At 34.0% G+C, this 25,921-nt stretch overlaps 1 protein-coding gene across 1 annotated transcript; it reads left to right on the top strand.

Annotated features, from left to right (window-relative positions):
- The first annotated feature begins 3,147 nt into the window (after positions 1-3,147).
- LOC127841182 (GTPase HRas) lies at positions 3,148-24,683 on the top strand. The gene is made up of 8 exons (XM_052369840.1): positions 3,148-3,315; positions 3,639-3,687; positions 5,650-5,678; positions 15,758-15,842; positions 18,415-18,517; positions 18,689-18,728; positions 18,864-19,024; positions 19,243-24,683. The coding sequence occupies exons 1-8, from the start codon at positions 3,285-3,287 to the stop codon at positions 19,297-19,299; spliced, it is 555 nt and encodes a 184-aa protein (XP_052225800.1). The 5' UTR covers positions 3,148-3,284; the 3' UTR covers positions 19,300-24,683.
- The last annotated feature ends 1,238 nt before the right edge of the window (positions 24,684-25,921 follow it).

Below are 25,921 nucleotides of genomic sequence, written 5' to 3'. Positions count from 1 at the left end.
ACTAATAACCGAAGATCTTCATTTGTATTCTTTGGAGGGCGTATGTCCATCAACCATATTGTAATGTAAGTCAATTTCTTCTTGCATGTTGCCGAATATTTCCTTAAGAATTTTTACAGCCCCTGAATAGTTTTCTTTTGATAATGTTAGTCCATCAACTGCATTTTAAGCATCTCAAACAAGTTTGCTTTTTAAGTAATTACACTTATCTATCTCTGAAATGTTCTTATTTGTATGGACAGCGCTTTCAAAAGAGTCCCCAAAATTCTATCCATCGGATCTTTTCGCCATTAAACGACCTTATTTCAAGTTTTGGTAATTTGACGTTAGTTTTGTTTGCCACCTGTCTACTTTCACTTTGTTTTCTTGTGTTCGAACAGCCTTTTCACTAAATTTTCATCCATTGCCTCATCTTTTTTATTATCAACTGCTTTCAGATTCTCCTTCAGAAGGTGAAGATCAGCAATAATGTTCATTGCTTTATCAAGCAGTGTTGCATCTTCATTTAAGATTGCATCCGTCAACTCTGGGTCTTTATCCCCGAGTGTCTCTGCTACTTTGCCAGACTGACATTGTAGTTTCTCACTGCATGATTCCAACTTTTTAATACTTTTACGTATATCATCAGCTACCTTTATTTTATCACAATTTGATACATCAGTGTCAAAAAAATGTGACCCATTGTCAAGTTCCTTTTTTAAAGCATTTAATGCCCTTGTCCTCAAAACCTTTATATACTGTAAATTTGCCATTGCTAATTCAAGTATATGTAGTTTTCATTTTAGATACCGCCACAACTTTCAAATGTCCACCATTTAGTCTTTTCCACACGTAAATTACTAGTTTTAGGTAATTTACATTTCTTATTTTTCCACGTTATAATTTTATTTTGATCTGTTCCAACCATCCGCGCCCTCACACTACTTTGGGGAAAGGGGTCCGCAGCCCTTAGGAGGGGGAATTTTCGCGGCGTTACCCTTTTTGGGGGATTTTTTTACTTACTCTCTCATTATTACATTTGTACATGTTTGCACTATATTCATTGCATTTTTCATAATTTAGTATGTTTGCAAAGATTAAATTGAAATAGAATTAAGATATAATAACCATGAGACACATCTTTCTATTAAAAAAAAAACAACAACAAATGTTGTTGTTTTTTGTTTTTTAGGGGGAATTTTTCTCCCCAAAAGGGGAAAAAGTATACTTTCAGGTGGGGGACTGCCGCCGAATTTCGGCGGCAGATTTAATAGATTGAGGGCCCTGAACCATTTTTACTTTAATTCCTTTTAGTCCTTTTATTTTACACACATTACCTTTAGTCCTTTTTTGCAAACTCTGCTTTTAGTCCTTTTATTTTTCACACACTTCCTTTAAACCTTATTTTGCATAATCCGCGTTTAGTCCTTTGATTTTGCGCACTGGCACTTTAATATATTTTTATTCTGTCACTGGTATAGTAAGTTTCCGGTTCGCGGGACCATTCAATGTAGCGAGCTTTTCCGATGTTCTATTAGAATTACTGTTCGGACTGTATACAATTTAATCACTACATTGAGTTCATTTATAACACAGCACTTTATTAATATTTTAGATCGTATTTTATTTTTACACAAGTTTAATTATATTCCAAAATAAGAAGTTTTTACTTTTACACTTAATATTTAGCTGCTTCGATTATACTACTTTTAAGCCTAAATTCTAACTACAATTTTGTCCACGATCACCAAACAGACCCACATTTATCAACATTCACAACATAAACAGCCGATAAGCACAGCCGAAAATGTCATCTTTCTAGCAACAGAGCACATTTAATCTTAAACAAACAAACTCTCTCTCTCGAACAATATCAGATCCAGCATCCACACCCAAGCCATAAATAATCGCAGTTTGCGACACCGGGACTTACCGGTTCCAAATCAGACAGATACTCTACCGCGTCGCTGTAAAAACTAGCTTATATAGCAAGACGGTATAAGTTCTCTTTAAACCGAACCCTGCTACACACAAACACCCTCCAATCGTGAATATTTTCCTCGCATTTCCTATTGCCATGACATCTGTGGGACATCTGACACACATGGTGTTTTTTTACGTTATGCGCCAATGTAACCCAGCCAGAAAATTCCCGACTGCCATTGGGGTTGAACCCGGGGCAGATACTCTACCGCGTCGCTATAAAAACTAGCACATATACCAATGCAGTTTAAAGTGATATTATGGGCATCTAACAGTTTATATAGGTGTCTATCCATACCGTTGTTTATTTTTGGTGTTTTCACTTCATAAACACTTATATTTGTTAATGCAGCATCAAAATACTAAAACAATATCCCGGAAAGAGAAAAAATAATGCATTTGAATATCAACCGAACTTTCGTTTTGAAGACTGGCGACAGAAATAATTCCAGAAAGGAAATTCATTTCTGCGTTGAATAAGACCAAGATCGTGAAAATCGCTGCAAAATTGATGAAGTAATGGCTGTTCAAAACGATGCACCCGTTTTCGGGTGATTTCAAGTTGGACACCTTGTTATATATATATTTGATAGTGTTTTTTTTCAGAAAAGTTGATTTTTCGTTAAAATATGATAATTTATCATTCAAAATGATGTTTTCACTAATTAATATCATAGCCACACGCTAACCACCTGTGTCAAGGACGACATTTTACAACAGCGAACACCTACAGTGCCTTCAGCGCTTTGATTTTTCTTATAGATACATTACCGTTATTTAATTTCTTTCTTCTTCTTCTCGTCATTTCAAAGAGCTATCAATAAATGATTATTGATAGATCTTTGATTAGTTGAAAGGGTCAATTAGTAGTAATGTGCATAATTTTCATAGGGCATGACGACGATCATTACGCTATGTTAGCCTACATGTATGTTTAGGTCTCTGCGTCATGTTTTCTAGTGTGTGGTCATTGGTTGGTAAAAATAGTCATGTTATAAATAGAAGAAATTTGAAAGGAGTCTGTGTTGAAAATTCATCGTATATAAACTAAAAGTTTTAACTGATATGTATTTGATGGTTACCCTTGAGAACTTATTTTGATGATATGCACATGAAGAGCCGCGATGTTACTCATTTATTAGATTGTTTGAATTAAAAAATTGTGTCGTAAATCGGAGGCAAAATCTCCGTTCGACAATAAATCTATCAACATAGAAATACACGAATCGGGTGTGATCTAAGAGACGTCGATAACTGTCAACTGTGTTATTAATTTATAACGGACGTTTCTTGTGTGAAAGGCTTTACTTGATTTAAAACAAATGACTGAATACAAACTCGTTGTTGTTGGGGGTATGTATATCGCATATTTATAAGAAACACATGCAAAATAGTCTCTTGATCTGTATTTAATTGCTTACCCCACCCAGTTTGTTTGTTGCACAAATGCTACAATTACTGAATTAGTAAAATCAGTACAATTTAAAGCTGTAAAGGAAAACTAGTTGTGCTAAAATTGAAATGATTATGCCAATTTAAGTTCATGCAAAATATATGATCACTTGTACTTGTCTACTGGCGATATAATAAGTGTTTAAACAAGCACTGAAGTACAATTTAATTTAAAGTTCGTGTTTTTTCAAGTGCCTAATAATTGTTTTAATTGTTTGATTCAGCTGGTGGTGTAGGCAAAAGTGCCCTTACGATACAGCTTATTCAGAATCAGTAAGTACCTGATAGAAATCATTGTTTTTGGACTGTTACCATCATGTCAGATCTGTAAAAATGTTGTTCCTTATCAACACTTTCTTTTACTCAGAGACACATAATTATTTTTGCATTACCATATGACACAATAAATAATTGCTTATTCAATTATATGAGCTAGTCAATTGGTTGTTGTACATCTAATTTAATGTCAACAGTGCCAGACGTTGTAAATCGAATTGCCTGACTTGCCCATGTTCAATTTGCAATTCCCCCATTCCATAATTCACTGCTATCTTCATTTAAAACTATTTTCTGGCATGAAGAACCACAAATAAATCATAAGTATATCTTTTCCAGCAAATAAAAAGATAATGTGATATGGTGTGCTCACAGAAAATTAATATTAATCAGAGTTTCAAACAATTCAACTATTCCAAAAAAGGTTTATGGTTTTTGCAATAGAAAATGCTCAAATATTCCAAATATAAAAATATACAATCAGATACATGTGTATATATATATATATATATATATATACATTACTATTGTTATGACCTTTCCCAGAACTTGAAACAGTCTGACATGCAGAATGAAAGCAATTACAAAAAACGACACAGTATATGACCATGAAAAGGAACACATCTTTTATGCAATTGATTTATTAAACATACAGAATGTTGTTATGTTCAAAATGGTCGCTCAGTTATAAGAATGCTTGACTGCAGATCCAAAGATTATTAGTTTGAATCATAGCTTGGCCATTTAATGATTTCTACAGCCATTATCTTTGGAACTTTTATTTGTAGGAAAGATTTAAGTAACTGGCATAAGTAAATATAGTAAGAGAACATGATATTATGTTGGTCAGACAATAAATTCCCTTTTCATTTTAGCAAATTTACCAAGCGGGTCATGAAGAATATAAAGTTTTGAATTGTAGGTTAACTAACAAAAATTGTGACAACTTAAGCAGCCAGATTTATAGCCCACTCTTCATAAAACTAGATTACTAGGTCAAAAGTAAGAAAAAACTTGTGATAAATTAAAAGGCCACATTTTCATAATAATTAGGTGGAACATTTCTCCCAATGATATCCTGACAAGAGTTTGACATTGGGTCAAAAAAGGTCACTTATTCAAATAAAAGCAATAGCCTAATGAATATTGGTCAGAACATTTTTGTCTGGGCCAAGTTTTAGCCAGGGTCATGTGGGGTCAAAGACAAGGTTACTAGGTAGAATACAAAAACATATGTGAGATATGAGTCATTATTATGACCGCTCTGCTCCATCAAACAAGATGTCAGCATAAGGTTGGGCAGTTTTTCTGATGTGGCTGTAGTAAAACCATTTGAACAATCTTTTAGTAATGTTTTTTACCTAAACATGAAAATCGCTCAGAAAAACTTCTTATTGCTGAGCTAAGACATCTTTGACAACTACTTAGCTATGTTTCCTGACCTACAAAATCAATGTTTTGACAGATGGCATGCGCTTATCTGAACTTTGGATATTTGGGGCTTGATTGGGCAATGAAACAAAGGCGCATGTTTAAACGCATCTAGATATCTAAAATGCAAGTGCCGGTTGTAGTATCAACTGCATCAATTTGGTTTATTTGCCCGAATGTGATCCCAAAACTGCATAAACTAGCAACAAATTGAATAATTAGATGACAGGCATTCGCAAACTTTGCATGATCGTCAGAATCGCAAATTGCATTTTCTGAAAAAGTACAATGAGCGTAAAAATTTTAGCGCCCTGGCTGGAGACTCTGATTTGATATATTTTATTATTATCCTATTACTTTTATAGCCATAGAAATTAATTTGGTACTTATTTTCTTTTTTCTCTTACAAATGAATGTAGTGATACATATATGTCAGAAAATAGCTGTTTTATTGCCTGTTCTTTCAGTTCATGGTTAAATGTTTATATCATAGTAAATGTATGTGTATTTCTGATCTTTTCGTTTCAGTTTTGTTGAAGAGTATGATCCAACGATAGGTAAGTCTTGCCAGCCTTATCATGTGTGACCTTTTATGTCTTGAAAATACAACCACATGCAACAAAGTAAGAAAGCAGTTTCGCTTATTTCTTTGGTTTTCTTCATTTGAATCTGTTTTGTTTTGACACTTGATAATAAATGTAAATGATGACTGCTACAATCAGGCCAAAATTTTTTATTGAAATGATTTTCGGAGTTTTTTTTCTGTAAGTGTCGGGTAGGAAGACGGAAAAAAAAAGATGATGATTTTTTCTAACATGTTGATGTGCAAAATGTTCATAATCAGACTGAAGGTCTTGATGTGCCGTTTTTAATTAGTTTGAATTTTAAAAATATCTTAACTAGTTCAAAAGTTATGCAATTTATTCACATGTCTATAATAAACTTGTTGGTGATTTTTTGATGGTTTTTTTCACAAGGAATCCATATGTTGCATTTAAAATACTTTATCTCAACAAACAACCAATAAGCTATTGAGGTTTTAAAGAAACATTTATAGTTTATTGTCCAGTAAAAAGCAATGCAGCAGACAAAAACAAATAGCATAATAAAACGCTTGTCAGGGGTTTCACTGGCCCCAAAAAAGTTGTCGCCACTTTATCGCGGTGTGAAAACCGCCCGTAATTCCAACTAAACCAATAAGGACAATCATTTAAGGAACCTTACTACATTAATGAATAATGGCATTTACTATATTTTTATTACTCTGAGAAGTATGTTAAATTGTTAATACATAGATAACAATAAGTACATTCATAAGTCTTAACATTAAAAGCTTTGTTTTTATATAAATAAAAAAAATCCACTTGATAATGCCGGTAATACGGGTTCCCAGGATAATTATTGATCTTCATGACAGTTTATACCAGGATAACATACTTGCTAGTTCAATGTCATAAAGGAGCTGTTAATCCGATAATAACCCCCATAAACTTGACTATTTTATTTGGACATTCATGGTTTGAAATCGTTTTAAAACTGTTGATTTTGCGATTTTTGAACTTTTGGTACGAACCTGTTCGGAACAAAACCGAAGTTTCGTATCCATTGAAAATAACGAAAAAACACATATTAAATGCACAAATTCGTCACTACAACTACATTTAACAACACATAAAATTTGATTCTCTAAAATATGACCGTATTTGTGTGTAAAATATGGAATGTTTAAAGTTGATAGGCGTAAATGTGTTTCGCTTTGCGAGCACCTGTAAAATTAAAATCGTTCTTTTCTTATTGCTTTCATAATAGCTTTTAGTCATTTTCATACTATTAATTTGATAAAATTGTAAAGAAATAATTAAATATTTACTTACAAATCGATTCCATTCAGGATTTCATTTGACGGTGTATACTTATTGGGAAATTAGCAGACTTTGCTGATGAAAGCGTTGCAGCGTTCTTCAACTTCTTGCACAAACAATGATGGCGTATCTGTTGGTAAATTCCAGCACATGTACACGATGAAGGAGGTTCACATATTAATGTGGGTAATTAAAACTGGGTTTATTATGATGATTTAAACTCATTTGAACTTGTCTTAAACCTGGCAAGCGTTTCGTGTTTAACAGCCACCTTTTGGCATCCGAAAAAAAAGATTATTTTTTTATTCCGTCAAAAATTGGAGACGGCGGGTCCGAAAATCATTTTATTAAAAAATTCTGGCCTCACTGTTGTTCTAGCTCACTTGAGCTCATGGTTTCATTTTTACTGTTATGTGCAGTGAACATTTGCCTTATGAAGATTCTAGAGACCACAATTATAATAATTGTGGTCTCAATAATTTATTGCACAATCTTCATGAAACTTGGTCAACCAAAATCAAACTATCTTGTCCTAAAGATAGTTTGGTAAATTCCAAACTGGGTCGCATAGGGTCAGAACTAGGTCACCAGGGCAAATAAAATTAAAGAAGCTTTTGAATTTTATATTTTTTATTGTGCAATGGCAATGAAACTTGGTCAGAACATTTGTCCAAACAATATCAGACTAATTTGAAACTGGGTTCTGTGTGGAAAAAAACAAGATCACTAGACAGGGTGCAGGATCAACCGGGTTCACAGAGGTTGACACACAGTCTGGACAGAATGTAAACACTCTGGTAAGAACTTTTGTTTTGCAAATATCTCAAGTTATTGAAATACATTCACAAAGATCTGAATTACATAAAAGATAGATTTTAGCACAGTTTATCTTAAGATTTAAGAATAAATCATTTAATTCTTCTGAAATTGGCTCCAACATTTTGACATGTTGAGAAAATGTTGTAAACATAACTGTGTACATGAATGCTTTACACATAGATTTTTTTGGCCTAGAACGAAGGCTTATAAAATAAAATTGGGATGCATTTCATATTGCACCACTTACCGGTGTGTTAACATCCATTAAAGTGTTAACCCCACAAAGTTACGTGATCCTGCACCTTGTAGATCAAGTAAAGAAGCTGTTAAACTCAAGAAGTCACATTATTGTGTAAATCATTACATCTTGCTCGCAACATTTGATCTAATGATACCTCAGTTAATGTGAAAATGGTTTTGGATGATTGACAAACATATTCAGGGTGCATCTTTCCTTATTATATCTAAGGCCAAGTTGGAAAAGACTTTATGACTGTTGAACACAAGGCCCGGGCAGTTTTCCTTAAATGGGTATAGTGAAACCTTGTTATGTGTATGAAACTTGTTAGAAAGATGCATTGCACTACTGTGTCTATGCTGGCAGCATATTTTTTTTTTCGCATTACAGAGCTTATATTTATATAACTTGAGAGTTACATGTACCTAAGATACTTGATGAAACTACTACCGTCTTTATCCTAATAAATGCTCCCGCCCTAATAAACGCGCCCCTATCGTATAATAAAATGAAGGAGTGATCAAAATAGTAGCGCCCCCATTTCTCGGCTGCTAAGGGGTAAAGTAATTGCATTTTATTGACGGAAAATTATTTTTTTATCATTATGATAATAACATATATGTTTGGAACAGATCAATGTTAGGATTAAACTCCAGCATGCAGGCGATTGTTCATACATTTATCTTGGCCATGCAAACTGTTACAATTCTCACTACGGTCATATCGACATCGGCCCTTTCATTTCCCATTTAATAGGGTGTAGTATTCTTATAAAACTATTTGTGATATGTTTACGATTGCTCAATGAACTTGGAACTTTTCGCAAAAACCGGTTAACACATTTTAGGTGTTGGCTCATATTATACCTAAAGGAGGGGGAAATAAACGCGCCCTCTTTGTGATTTGCATCGCGCCCGGGCGCGTTTATTAGGATAAAGACGGTACCTGCTAATGTAGCACTGATTGTTTGCACTATTTTGACATTAAAGATCCATTTTATAATTTTAAATCATGAAATGCTATATTTTTCCTTAAGGTTTCTGATAAAAAACTAATTTTGTAATACTCAATCCAAACTGTTGTAGTTATGAAAGTCAGCAAGTTATGGTTAATGATATTATACAACAAAATTGTGAAAATATTTGATTTATAGATTGATAGACTAAAAATTGCTTGAGATCAATAAATTTAAACAGTTTTTCTTGATTAATGTTTTAATTGACAGTTTGTCAATAATTTGACCAGTTTGATTTCCAAATAGCATTACATATCACAGCCCACAAGGGATTTTATGCTTGGCAGTCCTGGCTCTGAAAGCAATAGGCCAGACATTGGTCTGGTATACACTCTGCCACTGCTGTGAGTAGGGACAGCCTGCTTTGAAGTGGAATTTCAAGGCTCTGATTCATGGAAATTTATTTACATTATTAATGGTGGCTGCTTGTTCTCATGCTTTGTTAATAGTGACCTGCCCTCTCCTGGCATGCCCTCAAGTCTCTGTGAATAAAGATCCAAATTCCTGAGAAATATTCTAAGATTTTAATTTGTAATGATAAAATCTAAAAAAATGAACTTTTAATGTATTTCATGTCAGTTTTATATGGAGTTCACAGTTACATGTATATGGCATTCACAGTGCCGGAAATAATTGTAAGAGTCCTTGCAGTTTTTGTATACGAAATCTTCAAAACTGCAAAAAACACGTTATCTTATCCATAGGTTACAACTTTGATGTTCTATACCTGCAGTTTCATTCGGATAATGACTGTTGATATGGTATGTGATTTTGAAAAGATCTAACTTGGGTCAGCTTTGTAAGATTAGTTTTTTTGTTCATATTTAGCTCATTACAGAGTATTAAGTCAGTGCTACTATTTTATTTTCACTTTACCTGTATTCCAGTCTCTTTGCTGAAAAACATGCAAAGTACTTCAGGTAGATTTTACTTACATGTAACAATATGGTTCTGCTGTTTTTAGCTAGGAAGCTATAAGAAATCATTTAAGCAGATCATGGGTACAATATTGCTCTGCTCAATGGTAATTTGAATGCCTTAACAAACCATAGTATCAGTACACATGAGAAATCTGTTTAAACAATAGGTTTTTTTAGCAAAAAGAATACTGGTATAATAAAATAACTTAAGGACATTGAGAGGGGCCTTTTCTTATATTGCTAGAGTAGAGCATTGTTTACTTGCTTCGAAGTAATTTGAGCCTTTGCCACATTTAACCCTTACCTTTCTATGTATTGCCTTTGATTGAGGTAGCTATTTGTTAACATTGTGTCCCAGAGGCTGCCTTATTCAATTACATTGATTACATGTTTAAACTGTGCTCTCTGCTGATTTCTTTCTGTTACAATGTATTATTTTACTTGGTTTCTCAGGAAGTTACCTCCCTGTAACTATTATCATATCTTAAACACTTCCATTGCAAAAATTGCTACAGTACAGTCCACGCATTTTCCCCCAAAACGCGCTCCATCTGCGTTTTTTTTTCTGCTAGCGAGTGTTTACGCCTAGTTGGAAATCGAGGTGAACTGGCTAAAACGCTCCGTGTTTCGCCGAGTTTGCTAATACCCGCGGCGTGTATTACTTTAGCCTAGTCGGTAATTGCAGACAATTTCCGTTCTTATCAGCGACCGCTGTGCAACACCGCATTAGCAGTGTGCTACATGTACTGGGCATGCCAAAAAATAAAAACATTGTTATTAATTTTTTTTTAAATACTGTGGCTTATAAAAATAAAGATAATTGTATTAAAAATTAATAAATGTTTTTATTCACAGGTTTGTCAACAATATGAATAAATATATGACACGTATAGCGTTTTTACAAATTTATATTTAATTCATGTAACACAATAATAAATGTTCCGTTAAATTTCCAAATGAGAATAATAGTTTGTAATCCGAAACACGCTTCCGATTTTTATTGTTAACACGACGTGTTTGTAATCCGAAACACGCTTCCGATTTTTAATGTTAACACGACGTTTACAGTTGCTTCCAATATAAAGTCATCATGTATATTTCCCGACAGAAGCGCGCGAAAATTATGCTGCAATGTACAAGTTCAAGGTTTATGCGTGGAAAGCATGGGTGTATTGATTTTTTGATACAAACTTTGTAGCGCAGAGAACACTGAATTCTGTTGATTTCAGTTAAAAGTTTCTTTGGTATTTTTTAACACAATTATATCGCGAATAATTGATATTTCCTCCAAATAAATTTCAATTTAAACACGCCGTATCTTTATCGTTACGGTATTTTAGTAGAGTAATTATTGAAACAGTTATTGTACTGTATACTGATCAAAGAGAACATCTGGACGGAACTAGATTAAGTGTTTGGCGTTATGAAAACACACAAAGCTTGTCTTCTGACCTATTGTGTAGATGGCTGTCTGTGGTGTTTTGACAAAAGGGATTAACATGTGTGAATGTCACTCTGCCAATCTCTTGGTCACTTTGGTCCCTAATTGACCACTCGCCAGCTGTCAATCAAACTCGTCAAATAATCAATAAGATTTTGTTTATTGCGGCCACATGGTCCAACAAACAAAGACTGTCGGAGTAATGGATAAAGCGTTTTATGAAAACACAACTTAGTCGGTGGAGCGATCTCGTATTTGGTGACTGGTCAATTATAAATACCGGTAATACATTGTTTTGAATGTCATTATTAAAGGGGCCTTTTCACGTTTTGGTAAATTGATAAAATTGAAAAAAGTTGTTTCATATTCGCAAATTTTCGTTTTAGTTATGATATTTGTGAGGAAACCGTAATACTGAACATTTACCATGCTCTAAAATAGCCTTTATATGCATCTTTTGACGATTTAAAAACCTGAAAATTATAAAGCGTTGCAACGCGGAACGATTAAATAATTTGGAGAGTTCTGCTGTTGTCGTTATATTTTGTGAATCTACGAGGATCGCTTATATCAAGTATAAAATACATCTGTCTGTGTATAAGGAAGGATGGCCCAGAGGTCTAATGCGTAGATTTTTTACTCCAGGACTCCATGGGTCAGTGGTTCGAGTCCTGCTGAGGTTTACCTTTTTTTTTTCTTTTTTAAATTTTATTCTTGATTTTTTACTGGAGCTTTTTAGATCTTATGTTTACATTTATCAATATAAAGCATTTAATGACAAACTTCAAAACATGCCAAAATCTGTGAAAAGGCACCTTTAATATACATACTGTGAAACCATTATTAATCGTCAGGCATTAATTTTCATAAATTTCGTCAGTCGACCGATCGGCGAATTTAAGATCCTAACGAACAATCATGCTCTATGTTTGAACAAAAACAAACACTAAGTTGAACAATATTTTAAAAAATTTACCGCAGACATGAGGCATTAAATTCCAACATAATCCATGCACACATTCACTGCTGTTTTGTAATCAAGATTAATCCGGTTTTGACACAAAGGGATGTAGATTACACAAGGTACTTAACTGACACGTGACACTTCTTTAAAACGCGTGTGCAGTACAGATGTATCGAATGCGTTGACTTCGTTTATGTAGAATGGTAATGAATTAGCGCTAATTGTATATAACTTTATTACCCATTTGGTGCATTGTGTTTTTCAGGGGTGTTGCATATTAGCCATCACGCAGCGAATGCCGATAAAAGACAATAAACCAAATGAAAAGATGACGATGTGTGATCAACATGCGTATTTATCACAAATTAATAAAGAATATTTTAATTGCTGTTTGTTGTTTGATTGTTTGCGTTTAACCACATTTATTACTATTTTATATGTATCAATTTATTTATTTTTAAATTATCGACATTATTGATTTATATACCGGTAGTTTACTTTTTAAGAGCAAACACACACATAGAGTTTATAATTTTAATGTTGATATCAGAATAAAAAAGCTTTTTATTTGAAAAAAAAACACTTAACAAACTGGAATCTCTTTCGTATAACACAAACAGTTTTAAAACGGTATTGACAGCATTTTAATAAAAAGCATACCAACTAGAACACATACCCATACGATTTTTATCAGTATGGCAATTATAATAATAGAATAAGACTAATTGGTAATTGACTTCGTTGTTACAAACACTCGTTAACGGTTATTCGATCCCACTTGTCCGCTAATCATAACAATGAACGTGTGAATGGCATACATTAAGAGGGTCCATTACTGTCCCTTGAAACCAAAAGACTAGTTAAGCGTATAGCGGAATTTTCTTAATCGCCCTCGGAGTTACTGCACGCAGAGTAGCGAGGGAAATTGGGGAAAACGCGTGGACTCAGGGCCCTCAGTCCATTTTAGGGGAAGTGGGTCGCTACCCTCATGAGGGGGAATTTTCGCGGCGTTTCGCTTTTGTGTTGATATTTTTGCTTACTCTTTCATTATTACATTTGTACATGTTTGCACTCTATTAATTTCTTTTTTCTTAATTTAGTATGTTTGACAAGATAAAATTGAAATAGAATATAGATATAATAATCATGAGACACATCTTATAAAAAATAAATATATATTTTTTAATTTCAGGGGGAATTTTTCCCCCCAAAAGGGGAAAAAGTATACTTTTCAGGTGGGGGACTGCAATCGAAATTCTGCTACATTTTTGATAGATTGAGGGCCCTGGGACTGTACTGTAAATGTTTTTCCCTAGTGTCCCCATGTATTATCATTTGCTCTATATTTACTTTGTATAAAAGTTTGAAATAAGTTGTCTAAACCAAAAGTAACATAAAAAATGTTACATGTTTGTGCAACACTACATGCACTTGTAACGATCATTGTACATGTTGTACCTATTATTGAACTCTGCAGATCTATAAGATCTGACTTCTCAGGTGTAGAATCTGTCCTCGTTCGCATTAACTGTTTGGGTTGAAAGTTGGATAACAATTGATATTGGACGCACAGCTTATGTTTGTTGTATTCTGTTCAAGTTTATGATTTCATATGCATGATTTATGCTCATACTTGCATGAATGGTGTTCATACTTGCATAATTAATGCTCATACTTGCATGATTAATGCTCATACTTGCATGATCAATTCTCATACTTGCATGATCAATGCTCATACTTGCATGATCAATGCTCATACTTGCATGATCAATGCTCATACTTGCATGATCAATGCTTTACTTTCATTATTAATGCTAATATGTGCATGATTTATGCTCATACTTGCATGATTTATGTTCATACTTGCATGATTAATGCTAATACTTGCATGATAAATGCTTAAACTTTCATGATTAATGATCATACCTGAATGATTAATGCTCATACTTGCATGATTAATGCTCATACTTGCATGAGTTATGCTCATACTTGCATGATTATTTATCATATGTGCATTATTAAAGCATCTGCTGGTTGTGGTTTATGAAAATCATCATTTCTTGAGTCTGCAACACATGTATGTTCAATACACTACTATTACAGTGTTAAATATGTTAAAGAATGACATTGAATGAAGAAGTCATTAGCATCAGCATCCCTGTGAATATAGTGAGTGTTAATTTTTATCAGCCATTTACAAATGCCGTATTTTCCTTTGTATAGCGCGCAGTTTTTTACCTGCAAATTTCAAATAAAAAAGTTTTTGCGCGTTATACATTGATACAACGCTAATCCTGGCTGCTAATTGCAAAAAAATCATTTCGTAATCTTAAATATTCAAAGAAGCTGCCATTTTTTTATTCCAGAAAACTACACCCTATAATCTTATAAACTGAAGGGGCCGTTGTCGAAACAACAAAAAGTCAGTAACAGCAGATATGGACAGGGTAGCATTAGTTATTTACAAAAAATAAAATGTTTGCATAAAGTATGCAAACATTTATTTGTCTGTGTTTGTGCTTTTCTACGACCATTTTTGGTCCAATTCGCCGTAGGTAACCGTAGGTGTGAACAGGGACTTCTTAAGTGTTTTCCAGTTTGGTCCAGGTTTTTGGCGACTTCATTGTTCATCACATTCACACCTGTGTAGTGCAACAAACAATAACCCAACTTGTCCAACATAATAGATTAACAGTTTTACGTCAATACTGACATATCTCACTAACTGTAGCCCTGTCTCCCATGCGCCACTAAGTTTTATTCAGCATTCAAATTTAAAGCCCATGCTTTCCCCGAGGACAAATGACACAATATACATGAATTCTTATTTGTTCATGTTTTACATGAAATGCACGTGGCCTGTTAATCTGTTGCTAGAAAATTACAAAATTGTCAGAAAAGTATAGTGCTATGCAACCTATGCTCCTAATCATAATGACGCTTCCTATTTTGAATGCTTAAGTAAGCTTTCCAATGCCCCGGATTATTGGATTGTGCAATAGTAAAATGGCGGCCATTTTCGGTCCGATTTGGTGGTTTTATTGTCTTTAAATATATTTTTTTCCATTACTGCCTTAATAAAACAGCCTGCGCGCTATACATGGGAGCGCACTATACAAGGAAAAATACGGTATTGGAAAAGATCTTGAACGAAATAGAACAGGGAGGTGTTTTGCTCCCCCTCCCCCCCCCCCCCCCCCCCCGACTAAAGTACCCCCCCCCCCCCCACACACACACACCCTCCATTTGCCCCCCTAATCCCTTTGCCCCTCTGTCCCCAAAAACACTTAACTTGTCCACTCCCATTTGCGAGTGAAGTTGAAGGTAGGAGGAGCGTTTTTCTTGACTAATAGTGTAATGTATTTGTGTTAATGCAGAGGACTCATACCGAAAGCAGGTTGTGATAGATGGGGAGACATGTCTGCTGGACATCCTGGACACTGCAGGTCAGGAGGAGTACAGGTAGGTCAAACACAACAACAAGGCTGTGAGCATCATAACGCATAGATGGCAAAGTCTTTTGGGAAGACATTTTGATAAGCACTTGAAAACTTTCGAAGTGCTTTAAAGTTAGTAAACTGTTCAATTGTTCATGTGAGCTCTTGGAAAATGCAGATAACTGATTTTTACACATCTATAAATAGCTCTGCTGGGAAAACTTGAAAAAATCTAATGCTTTCCTTCATCTAAAAATGTGAATCACAGGAGGTGACAATATGTGTGCCTATGTCATTCTGTCTCATAAGCTGGGTCTTGTAATGATATGTTCAAGTTTGATAAAACTCAGTACTGTAGAATGTGAGAATTATGTTCTTCACCATAGGTCAAACGTCAGATGACTGTTATTAAACTAAGAATAATGCATTATACTGTATTAACTTGCCATTTACATAAGATACGAAACTTTGAACTAAAATGAATGGCAATTTATGGTTTATGCGCAATATTTTTGTCACCAGAGGTCAAAATAATATTATTGTCTTCTGAATGAATCTTTAATATAATGGGTGTATTTGGGAGTTATAGTATATAGATGCACGCAAAGAATGAGTTAAGAATTGATAATATTGATTGAAAGCAAACGCCATACTTTACATTTGGATTGTTTAATTTTGAAGATCAAAGGGTACATACATGTCTGTTGTGGTACATGTATATGAGGAACAGTGTCGTTGATTGTTGAGTATATTTGAGTTAGTAAAGTTGTTTTAATCAACCTAGTAATATAAATAGATTCAAACAAAATCAAATATGAAGTTGCAATTGTAAACACAGTTGCTTTATTGTAAACATTATAAGTGTTGAAGTAATTGTTGTAATCTTTAACTAAGTGTATTCATCGATCATCTAACATATTTTGTTTTCACACTGAAACTGGTACATGGTTGTTTTTGTTGCTTAAGTGTCATACACCATAAAATCGTGCTGTTTATGATATATATAAATCCTTCTATGTAACTATTAATAAGCCATTAAGTGTTTGGGATGTAGGTTTAATGGTGTTGGTTATAAAGAGATAGTGATATCTGTAACACAGCCATTATTCATTGACTGAATTCCCAATTCTGCAATCATCTTGTTTTTTTAAGTGCTTAGCACGTATGACCTACCGGTACTTAATCTTTTAGTGAAACCTCTCTATTAATTAAGTGTTATTGTCCCCTACTGGTGAAACCGGAGGGGACTTATGGTTTGCGCTCTGTGTGTCCGTCAGTATGTCAGTCAGTCAGTCTGTCACACTTTTCTCGATCCTGCGATAACTTTAAGTTCATCATATTTTTATGCCCCCCTTCGAAGAAGAGGGGGGGTATATTGTTTTGCACATGTTGGTCCGTCCGTATGTGCGTCCATCTGTCCACCAGATGGTTTCCGGATGATAACTCAAGAACTCTTAGGCCTAGAATCATGAAACTTCATAGGTACATTGATCATGACTCGTAGATGACCCCTTTGATTTTGAGGTCACTAGATAAAAGGTCAAGGTCACGGTTACCGGAAATAGTAAAATGGTTTCCAGATGATAACTCAAGAACGCTTATGCCTAGGATCATGAAAGTTCATAGGTACATTGATCATGACTCGCAGATGACCCCTATAAATTTTCAGGTCACTAGGTCAAAGGTCAAGGTCACAGTGATCCAAAATAGTAAAATGGTTTCCAGATGATAACTCAAGAATGCTTATGCCTATTATCATGAAAGTTCATAGGTACATTGATCATGACTCGCAGATGACCCCTATAAATTTTCAGGTCACTAGGTCAAAGGTCAAGGTCACAGTGATCCAAAATAGTAAAATGGTTTCCAGATGATAACTCAAGAATGCTTATGCCTATTATCATGAAACTTCATAGGTACATTGATCATGACTCGCAGATGACCCCTATTGATTTTCAGGTCACTCGGTCAAAGGTCAAGGTCACGGTGACCCGAAATAGTTAAATGGTTTCCTGATGATAACTCAAGAATAATTAAGCCTAGGATCATGAAACTTCATAGGTACATTGATCATGATTGGCAGATGACCCCTATCGATTTTCAGGTCACTAGGTCAAAGGTCAAGGTCACAGTGACAAAAATGTATTCACACAATGGCTGCCACTGCAACTGACAGCCCATATGGGGGGCATGCATGTTTTACAAACAGCCCTTGTTATTTTTCAGATTTATTGTTATCAATTTGAACCGGTGCTTAAGATAGATTGACCAAAGAAAAATAACCTACATGAAGAAGTATAAAGTATATGCATTTTTTTTAAATTAATCAATTAGTTTTTTAAAGGAAACATGTAGAAAGATTATATTGTTTTTCATGAATTTTAAATAGTTTTTACAAAAAAGTATGCATATCTGGAGTTTTGTTAGTGATTTAAATTGTTTTATTAATGAATAATAGATTCTTATAAAAATGAAACAAAGAAAGATCTTGTACTCTCATTTAATTCCATATTGGAATGCGAGCCCTTTTTATAATTTGTATGTTATTAAGCTTGGTAAAAACTAGCAGTTTGTTAGTATTTATGTTGAACTTTCAGTGCAATGCGTGACCAGTACATGAGGACAGGAGAGGGGTTCCTCTGTGTGTTTGCTGTAAACAATGCCAAATCTTTTGAAGACATAAACCAGTACAGGGAACAAGTAGGCTAACCTTTTCACTGTTTTTTTTCTAAAAATAAATTGCATTTCTCTTGAAGAGCTTCAGACTTTTTTGGTTCACAAAATCTGACTTTGCTATTATTGAAACATTGAAGCAATTTATTTTTCCATAAGGGATTTCATTGAAAGTGAAATGTTAATTTGTATTTACAGATTAAAAGAGTAAAAGATGCAGATGAAGTCCCAATGGTTTGTAAGTACAAGTTTGTGTCTCATACACTTTAAAATCAAGCTCTTATTTGCGTCTGCTTTCCGCACCTTTTTACATAATGAAATAAAAAAAACAAATATTTCACAGAAATAATGGGTATGCATGTGTCATTTCCAGTGGTAGGCAACAAAGTAGATTTACAGTCCCGCTTTGTGGACACCCGACAGGCCAAGCAGATTGCAGACAACTATAATATTCCCTATGTGGAGACTTCTGCAAAGACGCGGCAAGGTGTTGATGATGCTTTTTACACCTTGGTTCGAGAGATCAGAGTTTTTGTGAGTAGTTTCTGTCTGTCATTTGTTGTTGAAATGATTATAAAGATATGCATTTATATGTTTGATAATGTTTCATTTTAAACAGTCAATTTCTAAGGTATCTAAGAACTGTTTGATGCTTTATGTCATCATAATATAATGCGACTTCTCTGACATTTAAATGATGTGTAACACAATTGAATACATCAATATACTCACCAGTTCTAATTCATTTTCAGAAAGACAAAAAAGGGAAGTCAAAGAAGAACAAAAAGAAAACCTGTGGAATGTTATAATGTCATTGTCATATCTTGCACATGTCTTTTATTATGTATTTTACAATAATTAAGCTTGCTTGTGTAAAGGGCCCATATGGTAACTAAAGCTACATTATTTCTAAACTGTGTGTATTTTAGAACAATTAGGTGACCATGACGATTGATTACCAGTATTTAAGATTTTCGAAAATTGACTTTATATTCTGTTAAAGGTAATAATCAAAACTTATTTGACCGTTAGTTTAAAATACATTAAGTTACACTATTTTGATTGTCATGCAACGAGAAGGTTGAGAAATCAAATAAGTTATTTGATTGTTCAAAATGTAAGGTGCAACATTAAAAGATTGTCTGCTTGTTTTATTCATGTGAGCTTGCTCACATGATATTAACTGTGTCCACAGACAAGGCTTGAATATTCATATGTAGTGTTCAGAAACATAGGTGGTTTGCATGAGGCTATGATATTAATTAGTGAAACATCATTTTAAATGGAAAATAAGACCGTTTTCTTGGAAATCACTGAACACTTGAATAAGTTATGGCTGTTCAAAGCGATGCACTCTGTTTTCTGATCATTTTAAGTTGAATACCTTGTTATAATAAAAAAAATATATATTTGATTGTGATGTTGTTTTAAAGAAGTTGATTTTTCATTATAATTTGAGTATTTTCAAATTAATATCATAGCAACACGCTAACCACCTGTGTTCAGAAATGGAATCATGTTTGCTTTTCTTTCAATTTTCCTATCATGTTAAGTGATCTTTGCAAAAACATTTACCATGTAAGAGAAGTTTGCTTAATAAATTAAACTATTATTAATGATTTATTCTTTTAAGCAAACGTCATTGTTTGTGTAAATTAATGAATTAATTTCATATGCATATTCTTTTATTTATGTGTTTAATTAAGATTTATATGTTGTTATTGTCTTTCATAATATTTTCTTACTTTTTTTGATATAGTTTGTTGTTGTCTTAGAAATAATTGCACCGAGTATATTGCAAATTGTTGCACCTGATTGTTGGCTTTAAAAATATGGTTTTAATCTTTCAAGAGTCTGTATAAAAAAAGGAGTCTTACTAATGAGTGTTGTATTTCAAAATCAGTGTTTTTGTTTAAAGAAAATACAAACCAAAACAACACATCACCTAGTAGATGTTACTTGGAAATTTGTTTTATTATGAGAGATCTATTGTTAAAATTATGTTTTTTTTCTAAACTTATTTTTAAAAGTGTTGTAGTGCTTAATATTATTTTCATTGTTTAACTGAATATAGTTTATTTAATGTATTCCTAATGTTCTTCACTTATCATCATAAAGGGGACATGTTTAAAGATGTTTAAAGAACAATTTTTGTTGCAGATTATGCATAGAATAATTATGTTTAACAAAGAATCAAAATAACTATTGGGGCATAGATATATCCTGTAAATGTTGTATTGGTTGGGTTAAAATTATAAAGCTTTGTTTCTGTTGTTTGTGAGAGTCTTTGTGACCTTTCTAAGTCACATGTTTTGTCAAATTTCTATGAAACTTACCTAGAATATTTGTTCTAAAGATATCTCGATCAAGTTTGAAAATGGTTTCGGTCTCCCTATAAAACAGCAGACGGGTTGGGCAGTTTTCATTGAAAATGTTTTTTGTTCAAAGAAAAAGATGTTGGCCAGTTGTGGGACAGTTTTGCTTACATGGCTTGAATGCCAAGTGTCTGTTGGGGACTCTATTTAAGACACATTTTTTTGTCCTATGTTCCTGAAACTTACCTAGAACCTGTGTTCTAATGATATCTCAAATGAGTTCGCAAATGATTCTGGTCCATTGAAAAACAAAGCAAGGGAATGTGGCTGTTTTTTTATGCCCCCCTTCGAAGAAGAGGGGCTATATTGTTTTGCACATGTCGGTTAGTTGGTCGGTCAGTCCACCAGATGGTTTCCTGTTGATATCTCAAGAACGCTTAGGCCTAGGATCATGAAACTTCATAGGTATATTGAGTATGAAAGGCAGATGACCCCTATCGATTTTCAGGTCACTAGGTCAAAGGTCAAGGTCACAGTGACTCGAAATAGTAAAATGGTTTCCGGATGATAACTCAAAAATGCTTAAGCCAAGGATCAAGAAACTTCATATGTACATTGATCATGACTGGCAGATGACCCCTATTGATTTTTAGGTCACTAGGTCAAAGGTCAAGGTCACAGTGACTCGAAACAGTAAAATGGTTTCCGGATGATAACGCAAGAATGCTTAGGCCTAGGATCATGAAACTTCATAGGTACATTGATCATGACTGGCAGATGACTCTATTGATTTTCAGGTCACTAGGTCAAAAGTCAAGGTTACAGTGACTCGAAACCGTAAAATGGTTTCCTGATGATAACTCAAGAATAATTAGGCCTAGGATCATGAAACTTCATAGGTACATTGATCATGACTGGCAGATGACCCCTATTGGTTTTCAGGTCACTAGGTCAAAGGTCAAGGTCACAGTGACAAAAGACGTATTCACACAATGGCTGCCACTACAACTGAAAGCCCAAAATGGGGGCATGCATGTTTTACAAACAGCCCTTGTTTTCTATGGCTTTAGTGAAACTCTAAAAGTCAAGGTGCATAGAACAAGTTTGTTCCTTTGGTTCTGAAATGAACGACTCGGGTGACCTATGGCTCATTTAGTCTATGAATGTGTTCAAATAAAATAATACATTTTTGCCTCCAAGAGTTGTTGCGTGATTGGTATCAACATTAATTCAATTATAAATATATTATATATTACCATAGGATATGTTGACAATTGACCAAGATAGGAAATCACATGATAAGGTCGCAACTATGTATATTTCTGATGAATTGGGAATACAGAATATGAAATAAGCTTTGCTCTGGGAAAATGGGGCTTTATGCAAGTGCTTAAAGTGTTGACCCAGATTAGCCTGTGCTGTCAGCACAAGCTCATCAGGGACACCACTTGCCACTAAGAGTGAAATTGGTTAAGAGGGGACTTCCTTTACATGTGAAATTCCATAAAAAAGAAAAGTGTCATCCCTGAAAAGCATGTGGAGACTGCACAGTATAATCTTTTATAACACTTAAAGCACGTGTATCAAGTCTAGTTTTCAGAACGAGGCTCATGTTAATTCTCGTGGGTACGTGTTGCTTTTCTGCATGTAAATAATGGTTGTTAATAAGCCAGTTTTGTTGCTCAGTCATTGACATGTAATTCCATGAATATTGTACTCCAGTGTATGTGAAACTATTGAATAAGTGTTTGTGCTTCATTGCAGATAGAATCATTTGTCTATCACATAAAAGTGTTATTAGTTTTTGATGTTTAAGGTTTATGTTATGTAACATAATAATAGACTGTTATTTAAGAAACACCATCTGTAAATTTAACTCTTTCAGTGCTGGAACTGAATTTTGAAGGCCTTTGCAAACAGTTTCAATCTAGATGTGACGCCACAGAACGTGGCGTCTCATCAGGATCCAAACTGTTTGCTATTCTGATAGTATTCTTTGAAAAAAATTTGAAGGAAATGCTAATTTTAGAAATTCAGCAGACGACATTTTAGCAGACAAAAAATTTCCCAGCATGCAAATGGTTAAACAGATCATGTAACCAGAATTGTAAAGCATCATCACAGTGTCCAATAAAGCATTACATAAAGTGTGATAATTTGAAAAAGAAACTTTTAAGTGAAACTTAATCAGAATTAGCTAGAGGAATGTTTTATACCATGAAACTATTTAGTTATGGTCACTGGCAACTGGCCAAACAATTTTACTGTGCATTTTGCAATTATTGAAATATCACATGTAGTATTGATTAGAATTATGTTGTTAAAAACAAAACACACTGTTACTGTTCCATTTAAATAATCTTGCGTTAGAACTAAAAATGAACTCAATATTTTTTTACTTTTGATTAGTGATTCAATGAATTGAAGGTCATTGGTGTTGTTAAAACTTATAGCAAATGTCTTTATACATGATAGGCGAGTTTAGTGTCAACATTAGCTGTCACCATTTGACTTGTGATTGTGATTTGAGGCGTTCTGTGGGATAACCCGGCTAAAAGAATATGCAGAAAGTTGCGTGGCATATTAGCCTGTGCAGTCTGCAAAAGCGAATCTGTTTCTACTTTCAGCCTAGGCTTTATTTCAGTTTGAAAGAGGCTTAATTTAAACAAAAGGTTCAATTATACCCAATAGTGTTGTCCCTGCACTGACCATAGTGTTGTCCCTGCACTGACCATAGGCTTATCTGAGCCAATACACACATGCATTCAGCCGTGTTTTCTCTCACTGCCGCTCATTTAATATTGTTTTCTGTCTTTTCACAAGTTTGACCTTCTAGCACCTGCCATGTGGCTATCAAATTCTAGCAAGCTTTTATGGGCTTAATCTTCAAAGATAAATATGCCCAAAGCCTAACAACAATATATGTTGGAGTAGGCATGAAATCAGTCTAAGGCCAAGGAAGACTCTTAATACCAGGAAATGAATGGCAGAGACTTTAATGTTGTGTAGGTCATTAACCAATCGGTACAGATAAGTTATTTTAGGTAGTCTAAGAGAATCAAAACTAAAGGATAAGTTATTTGAGCAAGTCTAAGAGAACCCAAACCTTAAGATAAGTTATTTGAGCAAGTCTAAGATAACCCAAACCTTAAGATAAGTTATTTGAGCAAGTTTAAGAGAACCCAAACCTTAAGATAAGTTATTTGAGCAAGTTTAAGAGAACCCAAACCTTAAAATAAGTTATTTGAGCAAGTCTAAGAGAACCCAAACCTACATATAAGGTATTTTAGTAAGTATAAGAGAACCCAAACCTTAAACCTCAGCGAGTCTTAAGTTTGTTTTGTACAAAACTATTTAGTCGGTCATTTACCTAGTATTCTATGTATCCAACATGCATTTTCTGTAATAATTGCAAAGGGAAACAAAACAAAAATGGTTGGAAACAACACTAAAATATAAAAATACATCACTATACATGTTTTTCTGTATTTGTCAATTAAGAATTCACAATCATTATTCAGATTGGGATATATTTAGTTTGGGAAAAAAAGTTTGGTGAATTGATCATTGTGTGAAAATAATGCTTGAAAAGCGGACTTAGAGAGGGCCATATGTAATGCAGCACATGTTTGTATCATCATTTTGTACATGTATCATGTAAACTTTTATACTTTTGGTCATTGTAAACTTTGTTTAAATATGCAGTCATGGCATGTATAAAGTGTGACCACGGTGTACACCATAGGTATGGAAAAGTGTTAAATATATTATCAGGTGAACAGTTATTTTTACAATATTTTGTAAACTTTTCATTTGTCTTACATTTCCTATTCTGCATGTCTTTAAACATTTTTGAATTAATAAATAATAAAGCTGTATTGTCTTGTTTTTGTTCTATCAAACAAACTGGATTATTGTAAATCATGGTAATTTTGATATGTGCTAGAGATTTTTGCAATGTTTAAAGAAATCTGGCTGTGTACAAATCCTTATTTTATCCTTCTTGCTCTGTATAGCTGTCACAATGGCTTATTGGTATCCATACATAGATCCACAATTGGGGATTGGTATATGTATCATCCATGGATATAAGACACAATTGGGGATTGGTGCATGTATCATCCATGGATATAAGACACAATTGAGGATTGGTTTATGCATCATCCATGGATATAAGACACATTTGGGTATTGGTGTATGTATCATCCATGGATATAAGACACAATTGGGGATTGGTATATGTATCATCCATGCATATAAGACACAATTGGGGATTGGTATATGTATCATCCATGCATATAAGACACAATTGGGGATTGGTATATGTATCATCCATGCATATAAGACACAATTGGGGATTGGTATATGCATCATCCATGGATATAAGACACAATTGGGGATTGGTATATGTATCATCCATGCATATAAGACACAATTGGGGATTGGTATATGTATCATCCATGCATATAAGACACAATTGGGGATTGGTGCATGTATCATCCATGGATATAAGACACAATTGGGGATTGGTATATGTATCATCCATGCATTTAAGACACAATTGGGGATTGGTATATGTATCATCCATGGATATAAGACACAATTGAGGATTGGTTTATGTATCATCCATGGATATAAGACACATTTGGGGATTGGTGTATGTATCATCCATGGATATAAGACACAATTGGGGATTGGTATATGTATCATCCATGCATATAAGACACAATTGGGGATTGGTATATGCATCATCCATGGATATAAGACACAATTGGGGATTGGTATATGTATCATCCATGCATATAAGACACAATTGGGGATTGGTATATGTATCATCCATGCATATAAGACACAATTGGGGATTGGTGCATGTATCATCCATGGATATAAGACACAATTGGGGATTGGTATATGTATCATCCATGCATTTAAGACACAATTGGGGATTGGTATATGTATCATCCATGGATATAAGGCACAATTGAGGATTGGTTTATGTATCATCCATGGGTATAAGACACATTTGGGGATTGGTGTATGTATCATCCATGGATATAAGACACAATTGGGGATTGGTGCATGTATCATCCATGGATATAAGACACAATTGAGGATT

The sequence above is a fragment of the Dreissena polymorpha genome, chromosome 1, assembly GCF_020536995.1.
Source record: "Dreissena polymorpha isolate Duluth1 chromosome 1, UMN_Dpol_1.0, whole genome shotgun sequence".
Taxonomy (NCBI): domain Eukaryota; kingdom Metazoa; phylum Mollusca; class Bivalvia; order Myida; family Dreissenidae; genus Dreissena; species Dreissena polymorpha.
This window is presented reverse-complemented; position numbering and strand designations above follow the sequence as displayed.